The 16,836-nt window shown below is 36.3% G+C and overlaps 1 protein-coding gene across 1 annotated transcript in view; it reads right to left on the bottom strand.

Moving 5' to 3' along the window:
* Positions 1 to 1,652: 1,652 nt before the first annotated feature.
* The window catches only part of HOMER1 (homer scaffold protein 1), a 139,082-nt gene continuing 123,898 nt past the window's right edge, over positions 1,653 to 16,836 (bottom strand). Inside the window, exon 9 of the mRNA XM_007976387.3 lies at positions 1,653 to 4,599. Within this exon, the coding sequence (XP_007974578.1) occupies positions 4,411 to 4,599 (189 nt within the window). The 3' untranslated portion in view covers positions 1,653 to 4,410. The remainder of the gene's footprint in view (positions 4,600 to 16,836) is intronic.

The raw sequence follows: 16,836 nt of genomic DNA, 5'->3' as shown, positions 1-16,836 counted from the left end.
TCCATTTAAAAAAAAAAAAAAAAAAAAAAAGTAGGTCAGAACGCCACAAAATGGTGAGTTCTGAATGTCACGTGTCTTATATGGGGTTACAAATCCTGACAAGACACGTGACAGGGTTTTCTGAAAGTCTCTGAAACTCATTAGTGCCATCTCAGTCTGTTTGGTTAAAAGCAGCAGCAAGGTAGGAGATAGTTGGTCTTTGTCTCTGGCTATCCTAATACGTCTTAGATAAAAACTGAAGGCAGCACGTTCCTGTTCTTTTTTCTGCATCTGCTTTCACAAAATACATCCTCTTCCCACCCAGATATAATCTTGGTGTTTTCTGGCATGTGTCCTTTAACCTACACTTGATCTTAGCCAAAAGGCCGAGGAGTGGTGTGTCCTTTAACCTAAAGGAGAGGTCCTTACAGAGATCAGAGACTTGACAAGACGTCGACTAGGAGTTTGTGGCCTTCTGTCTATTCTAGTCCAGATGCAATTTCTCCTTAGTTCATGTTTTTAGTAAAAATAACTTAATTTTTTTTTTTTTTTCTATTTAGTGTACTAAGCGGAAACCACTAGGCAGTGTAGTGCTGATTGAGTTTTTGAGTTTTCTGGGACATGATTTTTAGCTGTTGTACTAGGTAATATATAAACAAAAAATGCTTAGTACCCACTACTTTAATTCAGTAACTTTGCTTGTATTTGCGTGACATCTATATATCAGTTTCTCATGAAGAAAAACTATCATAAAAATTTTAACGTAAAATTTAACATGAATATTAGGAAAAATACACTTTCGCAATTTGGAGTAAGGTGAATTACACATCCTTTCCTTTTCCAGTAATTTCTAAATTTAGAAATTGAGAAATTTTCTAAAAGTGTCCATCTCAACTACTTCTTACCCAAAAGGTTTCTTCAAGATTTTGTATAACTTAATTTACTTCATGCTATACATTTAGGAGGCAAAAATTCAATGAAAACCATTTCATGACTTCAAGCACAGAATTTCAGGATGTCAAAATCATTTGATATCAAATAAATGCAATGATTAAAACGACAATAATAATCCACTGCCATCAAACAAACTTTTCGCCAACCTGTCTCCCATTCCACTACTGACAAAATCAGGACCACAAGGAGGTAAGTGACTGAAGTGTATATACTTCAGAGTTAAATAAAAACATGGGAGACTGTCGCCCACATGTTAAAGAATACATTTAATTTTAACAGGGCAAAGAAACTAGTTTTTAAAGGTGGTGGTGGTGGCTTAATTTTGAGTGTTCCTTTTATTTCCACCTGAAAAAAAAAGTGCGTTTTTCCTCTAACTGCTTCCCAACAGTTCAATGACAGCAGAACATCAAATCTATGATGGTACTGGAGATCTTCTGTAGAGACAAGGAGAGATGCAACTTCGTGAGCATGTTTTAGTCTGCAGAAAGAAAGTGGAAAAGAGAAAGACAGACAGAGAGAGAACAAAAACTAATTTTCCAGGCAGGGGAATACTTATAAAACCTTTTATGTCAAAGTTAGGATTTCACAACATAACACACTAATGCAAAATCCAGTAGCACCTGAAAGATTTAAGTCAATGCTGTCATCATTTAAATGCTTTTAAATATCTGTAAAAGACTGGAGGAAAAAAAGATAAAGTACATTCTCCAGAGAACAAATGTATTTCAAAATAAAAACTGTATTTTTGCTTTTCTTTTTTTTCAATTTTTGTTTTTGTACAAGATTCGATAGTTATCACATATTAACTTATACACAACGGGATCAACCTCCTCCTCCAGGTCGCTTCAAGTCCACATGTTCAGGCTACAGTCCCCAACATTATTTTCTGAGAAATATATTACCACAGTTTGATTTCAATACAGATACAGTATATAATACTTGTCTCTGGGAAAAATCAAATTTTAATATGCAAATGTTTATATAATACAGAAATGGAAAAAGCTACAGTAGGCACACAACCTAATTATGACTTGTGGATGATGATTTCTACATACTCTCCTACTGTAAATGAATAGTTAAAAGTCTTAAGAAGATTTTATATATATGTGCACTTGTGTCCACCTTATCCCATATACTGTACATGTCTATTGACAATCTGGGAATTTAAAGGTGCAGCCCTCAAGAGATTGTTAAATCATTAAAAAAGGAAACAATTAGGCTCTATTGGACAAGAAAAACACTCACAAAATTTCCAATTTTAAATTTCATATCAGTAGGAAAGTATTAAAAATAATTTTCTGTATATACATATGGGTATATGTATATATTGAATTACACATATGTCCCACAATATCAATACAATTCAAATGGAGACATTTTGGTGAGACTTTTCATTAAATGATCACTATGTCAAAATTTAAAAATATTTTATTACATCATTAAAATAATTCACTTGCCATTTCAACAGCTTACACTGGTTTTTAATTTTTTTTTAACTCTTCATAACTAAACTCCCTGATCCCCAGTGTTAAATCCCCTATTTAAATTAAAACTTGGTGCTCTTTGTTACTCAGAAACTGATGGATAAAATCACATTTACTTCAAAATTCCATCAATCATATACATTTTGTTACCTGATTTATCAGAGAAATATCTCAGCTCTGAGCATGTGTATCTAAATTATTCTCCCTATAATAAATAGGAGAGGAAAATATCCTAAAAGAGATGGAGATAACGTACATGATGTTACAGCACATATAATACATGATGATTGGTTGTTATAAATTTTTCAGACACCTGAAAACTCACTTTAGAAACTAACTTCAGAAACAAACCATTTATTTTTCACTCTAATGTAAATTAATATGTATGTATTTACATACATACACATACATAAAAAACAAAATTGTCTAGTATTGAGTAGCTGTTTATGAGTGAAAAAATGGTTACAAATTGGTTAATTAGCTTAATTTTGTACTTAACAATTCGATCATTTTGGGGTACAAACAAGAAGTCAGTGCATTTATAGACTCCATAGAGTCAGATACTCAAGCATACACTTTAAAAAAGAACCCTCCTCAACATCACAGGCATTGTACAGCAAGAATATATGTACTCTGATGCAATTCCTACTTTATAAGCAGACTAGACAGCACTTGGCTTACTTTTAAAATAGCTTCATAAAAGAAATATATCATATAAAGAAATGCATGTTTGCTAAAAGTCTTTTAAAATTACATCAAAACAACATTAAAACCTGTTCACTGAGAAGAGCCTATTGAATTTAATTCCTGTTTTGAAATACCTAGTTAACAGTTCAGAATATTGCCTTGTGAGGTTTGAATCAAGATGTGATTGATGTGTAGAGCCAGATAGAGTACACAACTCCATCTCTATCTGCCACGATCACAATTTAGATAGAGTCCTCTGATCAGCTGTTTGATGTAAATGGATCCCCTTTAAAATAGCTATACACCTTAAAATTATCTATAATAAACAGTTCCCCAATAACCATTATTATTCGTAAATTGAAATGCATTGATCATTCAGAAAAGATTTCTTGCAAAATATATAAATAAATGTAACTGCATATTCTGTAAATATACTTAACATTGCTAGACCAGACCGTCAATGACGGGCTGCTGTATTTCAGTACTGTGTGTCAAATTTATTAGAAATTTAAAAAGAAAAATTTCTGAGGGACTCAGCTGCCTTCGTTAGTTGGCTTTAAAATGTGTAATAAAATGGGAGACAGTATCTTCTCATAAATACATGGAATCAATATGGAAAAGTAAACTATACAACAGACAAGATTAGAGAACATCAGAGTGTACCAGAGTAGTCACCAGAGTGAAATATCTTCCAGCACAAAAAAGGGAAGAACTCTATACACCCAGTTATAGTATATTTCAATTAAAGATACAGCTCTCTCTCACTCCTGGCAAGAATTAATTGGTAATGGCACTGCTTCTCAGCAGTGCAAAAATATCCTGAGAAATTATTCAGATTACAACAAAAGACAGGCTTTCATCACTAAGTTTTTGCACAAAACACAGCTCTAGATATCGTAAATAAATTAATTTAAAAAGCAGATAATCTTCACTGTGTTGAACACAAAAAGGGGATGTGACCCAGACATTGTTAATTCTCCCATTGGCTAATATCAGGAAAAAAGATTGCATTAAGTGTCTATTTATAACTTTCTAGTTAACTATGGCCAATAATATACATGGAGGTAATTTGTAGTTCAAGTTTTTCATCTCTTTTTTCCCCAACTAGCTACAAGCTGGATTCTAAAATTTACAGTGAAATATACAATTCCAATTTTCAAAAGATCCTCCTCCTGGAGGAGTGATATTCAAATTTTTTTTTTTTTTTTTTTTTTTTTGTGTGTGCAATCTTGATGCAGAGCCTAAACAGTCCTATGAAGAGAGACAGTGTATCTTTTAATTAATTGGCACTGAAATTTCACTTTCCTTAGCTGCATTCTAGTAGCTTGGCCAAGTTATCTCGTAATTCTGTTAGTTCAAATATTTTTCCATCCAGAATTTCTAAGAGTGTCTTCAGGTTATTGCGAAAAGCTTCTTGTTCATTCTGACTTTTCTCCAGACGTTGCTCTAAGTCAGACAGTTGTCCCTCCAGGTCTTTGTTCCGAATTTCTACTTCCTTCAGAAACAAAAGTGTAACATGTATATATGTCAATCCATCACTCAGAAAACAATACAACTCTCTGTTATTACCAATATTGTGGTAATCAATGCAGTTTGACAGTCAGGATGAGCTTCAGAATCTTAATTTAGAACAATTTAAGGAGATTTTAGACTTGGCCATCCCAGAGAGCAATACAGTTTTAATGACCAGCTTGGTTATCAATCAATCTAACTACTCAACAAAAATCTACTGACTCATTACTTTGTCCCAGGCAACACTCTAGGTACTTCAAATACCAAAACGGGCTTGAAGACCTATTTATGGATCACTTAGATATTATTTTTATTGCTGTCCACCTATTTCTCCTAACGCATAATTATTAGCAAACACAGGTGAAAGCAGGCAGAGAAAGAGAGAGAAATTAACTTTTTCTGTTTACTGGCAACTCTAGAGAAAGATTTAGACAAGAAAGTAACTCTCTAAAATGTTATTTTAGGATCCTCTGAATATGTAAATTATTCTTTACTTTGCCTCAATATCAAATAAATGTATATGTAGAGAGTATCACTCAGCTGCTAGAAACTGTAGTGAAGATACATAATAACCATACATAATAGAGAATTATAAGTTAACAGTTCCAATATATTACAAGCCAAGGAAAAAAAATGATAAAAGGAAATCAAATGTTCATGACAACAACAACAAAAAACACTAAACAATTTTTTTTTTGACAGAATAAACTCTGGTACACTTAAAAATTATTTAGAAGTTATTACTGCTTTTGTTTTTGTTGTTGTTGTTTTTTGAGATGCAGTCTCACTCTGTCCCCCAGGATGGAGTGCAATGGTGCAATCTTGGCTCACTGCAACCTCCGCCTCCTGGGTTCAAGCCATTCTCCTGCCTCAGCCTCCAGAGTAGCTGGGATTACAGGCGTGCGCCAACATGCCTGGCTAATTTTTGTATTTTTAGTAGAGACAGGGTTTTACCATGTTAGCCAGGCCAGTCTTGAACTCTTGACCTCCAGTGATTCACCTGCCTTGGCCTCCAAAAGTTCTAGGATTACAGGTGTGAGCCACCACGCCCGGCCTATTATTGCCTTTAAAATGTCTCTAAATGTGACAAATATAATAAAGTGAGTCTAAAAAAAAAATGACATAAATCAAGCTAATGATTTCGTTTTGGTTAAAAAATCAGACTGAGAAAAATGGGAGAAAGTCAACTCTTACACTTTAAATAAGCAATTCAGATAAGCAATGAATTGAAAGTTATATATCCTTTCTGGAAAGCTCGCTTTTACGTTTGAGAGAAACTAAGTGACTGACACAAAGTACATTAAGATATATAAAGTACATGGGACAGTGAAAATATCTTGATGTTAGTTACACAACATGATAGCCTCAGAAAATAAGATGTTTCAAAATGTTAATACATCATTTAAATGTTAATTTCTAAAGGAATTCAATCAAGTCTAAAGGACAGTGGAAATTTAAAAAAATAGATCACTGAAAGACAATCTGGTAAATGTTAAATGAAAAGAACAGAATATAGAGTAGCTCACTGAAAGTGGTAAAAATTTGTATGCATGAGGACAAACACTAGGAATTAATGTAGAAATAGGAAATAAAAAATAGCTCTGGTGTTGAACTTATGGACACTTTTTCCCAAAAATTTTTCTCCCAGGTTGGATAAAGAATGAAAAAAAAATTAAAAATTAAAATTTTCTCACAATGTAAAAATTAAACTTTTGAGAAAAATAATCAGGGCAGGGCTCACGCCTGTAATCCCAGAACTCTGGGAGGCTGAATCACCTGAGGTCAGGAGGTCGAGACCAGTTTGGCCAACATGGCGAATCCCTTCGTCTCTACTAAAAATATAAAAATTAGCTGGGCGTGGTGGCATACGCCTGTAATCTCAGCTACTCGGGAGGCTGCGGCAGGAGAATGGCTCGAACCTGGAGGCGGAGGTTGTGGTGAGCCGAAATTACATCACTGCACTTCAGCCTGGGGTAACAAAGTAAGACTGTCTCCAAAAAAAAAAATTGGAAATTGGCTCAAATACATTTAAAAAGTAGTAACTCTGAGTTATCTTTGTCAGTGGTTTGACAAGGCTCAAGCAAGGATGCTACAGATGAGTTGCAAGAGCCTGGGAAAATACAAGAAAGGAATCAAGCAGCTATAATGATTTTTAAAGGAAGAATTTAAGGAATTGAATCTCAAACTATTGACTGTTAGATGTTAGCCAGGTATGTTTCTAATCTCTTGACTTTGGATAATCTGCAAGGTCAAGATAAGTAAATTGAGAAGAGAATCTGAAACTAATAAAATATTTATAAATTCAGAAGCCAAACACATGGAGGTTTTAACTACGAGGAAGGAAACAGATCCTGAGATCAAATGTAAAAATTCCACTCATGACTGCACAGCATGCTCTCTTGCCTGCTAAAACAATAAGCTTAAGGGTAGAATGTTTCCAACTATAAAAATAGACCAAATGTCACTCATTAGCAGACGCCCACTTCACCAGGCACCACCCAGCTTGCCCTCTAAAGCCCTCCTAAAAATGAAAGGCTCCCTTGTTTCCTTGCCAATCAATGACACAGCCAAACATTTTCAATGGAAGCAAGCAAAACACAAAATTCCCTCAGCTAATAAAATTGTGTTATTCTCTCTAGAATGAATCTCCTACTCTAAGCATCTCTCTGTTTGCAGGAATTTTACAAGTTAGATAACAAAAGGGACCTAATACACTGCTTGATGGTGCTAGTCTATGTTTAGGCAAAGAGAATATGTTCCTAGAGCAAGAACAGACAACTTAGAGCACACGGGCCAAGATGTAACAGAAGCCATAGTGAGTGGCACTTCTCAGGTGTCTACCTTTTATCTATCTATCTATCTATCTATCTATCTATCTATTACAGAGAGAGATAATTTCATATACATATATTCTAACAGCAATAACTTCAGCACCTTTTGCTCATATTTTCCAACCAACCTTTCCCTTCTTGCCCTTCTATTTGTTATTTTTTTGTAGAGACAGGGTCTCATTATGTTGCCTAGGCTGGTCTCAAACTCCTGGGCTCAAGTGATCCTCCTGCCTCGGCCTCCCAAAGTGCTGGGACTACAGACGTGAACCACCATGCCCAGCCTTGCCTTTTATTCTCCATCCAAACTCATTCTTCTGCTCACTATCATTTTGGCTCTGTTATTTCCCTCTTTTCCTTTACTGATGTAAGGCACACACCAGGGGCAACTAGAGAGAGGCATAGTTCAGCCCTGATAAAGCACAGTAGACCAGAATCATCAACTCCCTTCTGAGTTTCTTAAAAGGTGGGAGAGGATTCAAGATGGCTGACTAGAAGCAATTTGTACTTGCCTTCTCTACTAAGAAGAACCGAAATAGTGACTAATCATACTACAAATGGATCATCCAAGAAAGGGCACTGGAATTCAACAGAAAAACTGACAAGAAATACCTAAAGCAAGGAAGGAGAAGGAAGTCGGCTTGGCCAGGATTGGTGGGGAGCTGAGATTCCCCAATATGCATAAAGGGTAAGAGAACCTCGGTGGTCCGTATTTCCACCATGAATCCTGCAATCCTAGCCATGGGAAAGTCTCTTGGCTCTCCAGGCACTGGAAACTAACACTGCTGGCAGATTGTGTGACAGCACTGCTCTCGGGAGAGCACTAGCGCTGGGTGCCACACAACCCCTGAGACCTAAGCTGAAGCAAGGCACCATTTTAGAGCCCACCTCCAATAAACTGTGGTGTCCTAGAGCCCAGCAGTGCTGTGGCTAAGGCTCAACAGAAACATGGGCTGTTACACCCAGTGCTTAGGTGAAAGTGACTGCGGGCTACTGCACTGAGGCTGAGTGCCATCAAGGCACAGGCTACCACCGTCAGGACTGAGGGACAAGTGGCGTGCACACTTCCCATGCATTAGCCAAGGCTGCTAACAATGAAGGTGGCACTGTCCTCCTGAGCAGCAGGGCAACAATGTGAGCATTCCTGGGGATTGCCCTGCCCCTACCTACCATGGCTGGCACCTGCACATACCATCAGGAGGCCTGAAAACTAGCCTAATTGGCCTGGCCTTGATCCCCTCCATGTAACAGCATACAATCAGGGGATAGGGGAAGTGAAGGGATTGCCCAGCCCAGTCCACCAATGTTGGCACCTGAACACTCCTCCCAGGGGAATGAGGTTGGGCTTACCTTCCCGGCTGCTACCACCACAGCTGGCACCTACCTGCACATGCCACCTGCAGGCCTGGAGACTGGCCTGTCCAGCCCTTTGCAGCCACTGCCAACACCAGCATGCACTGCACGGGACACAGAGGATTGTCCCACAACTGCCATCGCCCATTCTACACCAGTTGCCCAGGGTTAAGAGAACCCACCCACCCTTGCACTGCTACCACTACTGGCTTCCAAGACACCAGGAGACCCCAAAATCAGCTTGCCTGGAACTGCTAACACTGGTGCAAGCATACACCACCCTGGAGCCAAAGGACAGGCACACTTGGCCCACTGCTGCCACCATCAGGGTTCAAAGACTGGCCCACTTGGTGTCGTAGTTCCCAGCAAAATTTCACCACAGCCTCCACTAATAACTGCACCCTAAGCCACTAAGAAAATCACAGGTACTATTGATGCTATTTACAGCCAAATAAATGATACAGAGACCATGCTACTGAACACACTCAGAATAAAAGCCAAAGTGCCCTGTGCATCCAATACCATAGATACCTCTACAGGAAAGAATATTCCCCTATGAAAGCAAATTTTAAAAGCTGGCAGAAGTGACTGTTACACCAGATATGTAGATATGAATGTAAGAATACATCAAACATGAGAAACACCTTCCAAGGAAAAGAATAATTTTCCAGCAGCACATCCCAATCAAAACAAAATTCATTAAGTCCCCCCAAAATAATTCAAATTATTGATTCTAAAGAAGCTTAGTGAGATACAAGAAAATTCTAAAAAACGTACAAAGAGGCCGGGTGCAGTGGCTCACGTCTGTAATCTCAGAACTTTGGGAGGTTCAGGCAGGTAGATTGCTTGAGGTTAGAAGTTTGAGACCAGCGTGGTCAACATGGTGAAACCCTGTCTCTCCTAAAAATACAAAAATTTAGCTGGCCATGATGGTATGCGCCTGTAATCCCAGCTACTCTGAAGACTGAGGCAGGAGAATCACATGAACCTGGGAGGCGGAGGTTGCAATAAGCCGAGATCATGCCACTGCGCTCCAGACTGGGCCACAAAGCAAAACTCCACCTCCAAAAAAAAAAAAAAGTACAAAGAAATCTGAAAAATAATTCAGACTATGAATGAGGCATTTACTAAAGAGATACACACTATAACAGAAATTCTGGAAATGAAGAATTCATTGAATGAAATAAAAAACACATTCAAAAGATTCAACAATAGGCCAGATCAAACAGAAAAAATAATTTCAGAACTCAAAGACAAGTCTTTTGAAATAATATAGACAAAAATAAAGAAAAAGTAATAAAAAAGAATAAGCAAAGCCTTTGTGACATATGGGACACCATAAAGTGGCCATAAAATATGCAAATTATCAGGGTTCCAGGAGGCAAACAGAGAGCAAAAGAGTAGAAAAATCTAGTTAATGAAATACCAGATGAAAATGCCCCAAATCTACCAAGATATTTAGACATCCAGATACAGGAAGCTCTGACATCCCCAAACAGATAAAATGAAAGAAGGTCTTGTCCACGGCATATTACAGTCAAATTGTCTAAAGTCAAAATTCTAAAAATAGCAAGAGATAAGCATCTTGTCACCTAAAAAGGACCCCCTTCAGACCAACAGGGCATTTCTCAGCAGAAACCTCACAGGCCAGGAAAGAATGGGGTGATATATTCATAGTGTTGAAAGAAAAAAACAAAAAACAAAAAACAAAACTGCTAGCCAAGCATACTACATCCAGCAAAATTATCCTTTATAAATGAAGGAGAAATAAAGTCTTTCCCAGAAAACCAAGGGCTGAAAGAATTCATCATCAGTATATCAGCCCTACAAGAAATGCTCAAGGGAGTTCTAAGTCTGGAAATGAAAGGATGACATTTTCCATCCTGAAAACACATGAAAGTATAAAACATTGTTAAAGCAAACACACAAATAAGGAAGAGAAAGGATTCAAATGGTATCACTACACCAAATCATCACAAGGAACAATAGGAGAAAAAACAAGGAACAAACAACAAAACAACCAGAAAGCAATTAGCGATGTGACAGGAACAAAACCTCAAATATCAACAGTAACCTAGAATGAAAATGGATTACATTCTCCACTTAAAAGATACAGACCGGCTGAATGGATTACAATTGTGACCGACTATATGCTGCTTACAAGAAACATACTTTACTTGTAAAAAGACTTACAGATCAAAAGTAAACGTATGGAAAAAGATATTCCATGCAAATGGAAACCAAAAGTGCACAGGAGTAGTTACACCTATATCAGATAAAATATACCTTAAGCCAAAAACAGTTGAAAACATGAAGTCACTATATAGTGATAGAGAGATCAATCCAGCAAGAGGATATATGTGTTTCTGGCACACCTAAATTCATGAAGTAAATATTACTAGATTGAAAGACAGATAGATTCCAATACAGTAATTTGTGTAGTACAAACACCCCAGTCTCAGCATTAGACAGATCAAGACAGAAAATCAACAAAGAATCATTGTATTTAAACTGGGCCTTGGACAGATTGTAGTTAACAAACAGACTTAACAGACATTTTTTTTTTGAGACGGAGTCTAGCTCTGTTGCCCAGGCTAGAGTGCAGTGGTGTGATCTCGGCTCACTGCAACCTCTGCCTCCCGGGTTCAAGCGATTCTCCTGCCTCAGTCTCCCGAGTAGCTGGGACTACAGGCACCCACCACCATGCCCAGCTAATTTTTGTATTTTTAGTAGAGACGGAGTTTCACCATGTTGGCCAGGTTGGTCTCAAACTCCTGACCTTGTGATCCGTCCACCTTGGCCTCCCAAAGTGCTAGAATTACAGGCGTAAACCACTGCACCTGGCCTACAGAACATCTTACACAACAATTCTTCTAATTACCACATGGAACATTCTCAAAGACAGATCATATGTTAAGCCACAAAACAAGTCTCAACAAATTTCTAAAAATTGAAATCGTATTAATTATCTTCTCAGACCACAATGAAATAAAACCAGAAATCAATACCAAGAAAAACTTTGGAAACTATACAAATATATGAAAATTAAACAACATGCTCCTGAGCAACCATTGGGTCAATGAGGAAATTAAGATGAAAATTAAAAAATATCTTGAAACAAATGAAAACAGAAATATAACATACCAAACTCCATGTGACACAGCAAAAGCAAAAGCAGTACTAAGAGGCAAGTTTATAGCAATAAATGCCTACATCAAAAACGTAGATTTCAAATAACAATCTAACAATGTGCCCCAAGAAACTAGAAAAGCAAAAATAAACCAAACCCCAAAATAGCAGAAGGAAATAATAAAGACCAAAAAACAAAACAAAAAAATAAAGGATCAATGAAACAAAAATTTGGTTCTTTGAAAAGATCAACAAAATTGATAAATCGCTAGCTAGACCAAGAAGAAAAAAAACCCAAATAAACAAAATCAGAAATGGAAAAGGAAGCATTACGACTCACACTACAGAAATACAAAAGATTACAAGAGACTATTATGAGGTACACACGAACAAAATGGAAAACCTGGAGGAAATGGATGAATTCCTGGAAACCTATAACCTACCAAGATTTGAATCAGAAATAGAAAACCTGAACAGACCAATAATGAGTAGCAAGACTGAATTAGTAGTAAGAAGTCTCCAAACAAAGAAAAGTACAAGACCAGAGGGCTTCACTGCTGAATTCTACGAAACAATAAAGAACTAATACCAATCCCCTTCAAACTATTCCATAAAAATTGAAGAGGAGGGAATTTTTCCTAACGTATTCTATGAGGCCAGCGTTACCCTGATGCCAAAAAGCAGACAAAGACACAACAAAAAAAGAAAACTATAGGCCAATATCGCTGATAAACACAGACGTAAAAATCCTCAACAAAATACCAGCTAACTGAATTCAACAGTGTATCAAAAAGATGATCTACCATAATCAAATGGGATTTATACCAAGGAAACAAGGATGGTTTAACCAGATAAATTAATAAATGATACATCACATCAACAGAATGAAGGAAAAAAATATGATCATCAATAGATGCAGAAAAAACATTTGATAAAATCCAACATCCCTTCATGATAAAAATGCTCAAAAAACTAGGTATAGAAGGAACATGTCTCAAAATAATAAAAGCCTAAGTGACAAACCCACAATTAACATCATAATGGAGGAGGAAAAGCTTTTCCCTCAGAGATAGGGTGAGACCTCTATCTCTCACCATATATAAAAATCAATTCAAGATGGATTAAAGACTTAAATGTAAGACCTAAATCTATAAAATTACTAGAAGAAAACATTTTTAAAAACACTCCTGGACATTGGTGTAGGCAAAGACTTTATGTCTATGACTTCAAAAACACAACTGAAACAAAAATAGACAAATGGGATTATATTAAACTAAAAAGCATCTGCACAGCAAAGGAAACAATCAACAAAGAGACAACCTGTTGAATGGGAGAAACTATTTGCAAACTATTCATCTGACAAGGGACTAATATCCAGAATACACAAGAAACTCAAACAACTCAACAAAAAACCACAAGTAACTCCACTAAAAAATAGGCAAAGGACATAAGACAGTTCTCAAAAGAAGACATATTATGGCTAACCGGTATATTAAAAAATGCTCAATATCACTGATCATCAAGGAAATACAAATCAAAACCAAATAAGATATCATCTTATGGCCAGGTGATGGCTCATGTCTATAATCCTAACACTTTTGGAGGCTGAGGCAGGTGGATCACCTAAGGTCAAAAGTTTCAGATCAGCCTGGCCAACATGGTGTAAACCCCATCTCTACTAAAAACACAAAAATTAGCTAGTCATGGCGGCGGGCATCTGTAATCCCAGCTACTCAGGAAGCTGAGGCAGGAGAATAGCTTGAACCTCGGAGGCGGAGGTTGCAGTGAGCTGAGATTGTGCCATTGTGCTCCAGCCTGGGTGACAGAGTGACACGCTGTCTCAAAAAAAAAAAAAAAAAAGACAAAAAAGAAAAAGAAAAAAGAAAAGCTATCATTTTACTGTGATTACAATGGCCATTATTATTACTTTTAGATAATATCAGAATTGAATTGATAGAATAACTATCATTAAAAAGACAAAAAAGAAGAGATGCTGGTGAGGATATGGAGAAAAAGGCACTCTTACACAACGATGGTGGAAATGTAAATCAGTACAACTACTAAAAACTATTGGAGATTTTTTTAAAAATTAAAAATAAAAAAACTACCATACAATCATGTAATCCCAATACTGGATATATGTCCAAGGGAAAATAAATCAGTACATCAAAGGGATAACCACCTTTGCATGTTTATCACAGCACTATTCACAATACCAAAGACATGGAATCAACCTAAGTGTCCATTAGCAGACAAATGGATAAAGATAATGTGGTATATATACAATGGAATATTATTCAGCCTTAAAAAGGAGTAAAATCATTTCATTCGCTGCAACATGGATAGAACTGGAGGTCATCATGTTAAGTGAAATAAGCCAGGTACAGAAAGACAAATACTGAATCTTCTTACTGATAAGTGGGACCTGAAGAACTTGATCTCATGGATATGAGTACAGAATGATGGTTACCATAAGCTGGGAAAGGTGTGATGGTGGGAGGAGAAAATGAAAAAAGATCAGTGAATGGGTATACATTTACAGTTAGATAGAAGAAATAAGTTCTAATGTTTGATAGCAGACTAGAGTTCCTATAGTTAGCAACAATATATTATATATTTCAAAGTAGTTATAAGAGAGGGACTGAAATATTACCAACACACAGATAAGTATTCAAGGAGCTGAATACCTTGAACACCCTGACGTGATCATTACACAGACTACACATGTAAAAATTATCACATGTATCCCATAAATATGTAAAATATTATCTATCAATAAAAGGAAACAAAGGTGAAAACAAAGTATAAAATCCTACTGGGCAGGAGGTTATGCTCTGTATTTGTTAAAGAGCCTAAAATACTACAATGATTAAAATAAAATTAAATAACAATTATAAATACCACCAATGGGGCAGATTAGCTTAATTGCCTTCCTTCCTCTTTCCTTCCCTCCCTTCCCTCCTTCCTTCTCTTCCTTCCCTCCCTCCCTCTCTCTTCCTCCCCCTCCTCCCTCCCTTGACTTTCCTGACTCAGAGTCCTGAGTAGCTGGGACTATAGGTGCACACTACCATGCCCAGCCAATTTAAAAAATATTTTTGTGGAGACAGGGTCCTCCTATGTTGCCTAGGCTGGTCATAAACTCCTAGTCTCAAGCAATCCTTCTTCCTCAGCATCCCAAAGTACTGAGATTACAGTACCAAACCCAGCTTTAATTTTCTATAAATTTAAATTTTGCATCATTTAATCTAAATAAAAGCTGTAGAAAAATTGACATCTGATATACATCTTAAACTCTTATGAATAAGATGTATTATTGCCCTATAAGATTGTTAACCTTCTATATAATAGGAAATATAAATAATCAAGACAAGTATGAATAATTTAAAAGAAAAATGGGTAAAACACATACACACACATTTTGAAGAACTTATTCAACAATTACATCTTCTGTATACTAGGCATTGGGGATAAAGCAGTAAATAAAACAAAGATGATTCCTGTTTTAATAGAACATACATTCTAAAAGGAAGACACTGGCAATAAAGAGGTAAACAGAATAGATTTCTGGGCAGCCAAGGTAACAGTGACTGTGTATACTGCAATCTACCAACTATCCTCCCCAAACTGTATAAACTATACAAAGGTGTGCAAATTCCATGACTATGACATAACTAGAAGACACAGAACAATACAAACATCAAATTGCCTTTCATTAGAAAATATAAGCACCAATTTCCAGCAGAGGTATTTCTCAAGCTCTCACTCTAACCCTTTGCAAAAGGGAAGGCAGAGTTGTGGGGGCAATGCCCAGAAGAGAACAAAACTCCTCAGACTAAACTACGGTAACCCCAAGAAAGAGAAAGACCATTACCAGTGTGAATGCCAGAATACTGAAAAAAAACTTCTAGAAAACCAGAGCAGACTATAAGAAAGGAACTTAACAGTATAAACGAAACTTGAGGAAGTAGTCTTAGAAAGGCTGAAGACAATTCCAAAGAGCAGAAGATAAAAGGAAGAGAAAAGAATCTTTCAGAGTAAAGGGAAAAAGAAGCAAGAAAGGAAAATTTAAGACCAAAGACAATTAAACTATTAAAGGACATACAATCTTTCTTCCAACTGTCTCTGCAAAAGAGGGCGTTTTTGAACTAATAATTTATAAACCACCCCACACTGCTATTCTATCCACAAAATGCAAATGTGTAAGCAATCTTCATCTACACCAACTATTACAAAAGGAAATAGAAAATACAAAATGCTAAAAACACTTGAGTAGATGAATCTGCCCAAAACCAACTATAAAGCAGAAGAAAACTCTAACACAATATTCCACTCTGAACTAAATATTCTCAAATAAGCATTTAAAAACAAGTTTGAATTATATATTGAAAAACTTAGAATAGAAATGGGTAAAACAAACAGAACTCCAAAGAACAGAAAAGTTGACTGAACTCATGAAAGAAACAGAAGAAAAAGGCAAAATCTATCAGAAATGAAAACTGAGTTATAAGGACCCAAGGAAAAATAGATCTGAATAAAACTATTTTTCATTCAATTATTACTTATTATTTTAAATAATCCTAGAGAATGAAAGTGAGATAAAGTAGAGAAAATAAAAAGAGGTTGCAAAAGACAAGAAATCAAATTACATAAAATTGGAGCTCCAGAAGAAGAAAAACAACACATTAGAACAGAACTAGTATTTAAAACTTTTATGCAAGAAAATTTCCTAGAAATAAAAAAAAACCTGGATATACAAATTAAAAAGGCCCACTGTGTACCTGGGAAAACACCCTCAACAATGGATTTTGTGAAATATTCTAGTATATCATTTAAACTTTATTTTAAAAATAAAAGAAAAATCCTCAGGGCACACAAGTAAAATTAATCCAAAACTTATAAGGCAAGAAAAT

This window comes from Chlorocebus sabaeus, chromosome 4 (genome assembly GCF_047675955.1).
Source record: "Chlorocebus sabaeus isolate Y175 chromosome 4, mChlSab1.0.hap1, whole genome shotgun sequence".
Lineage (NCBI taxonomy): Eukaryota > Metazoa > Chordata > Mammalia > Primates > Cercopithecidae > Chlorocebus > Chlorocebus sabaeus.
The sequence above is the reverse complement of the archived record's forward strand: the minus strand, read 5'-3'. Positions and strand labels throughout refer to the sequence as shown.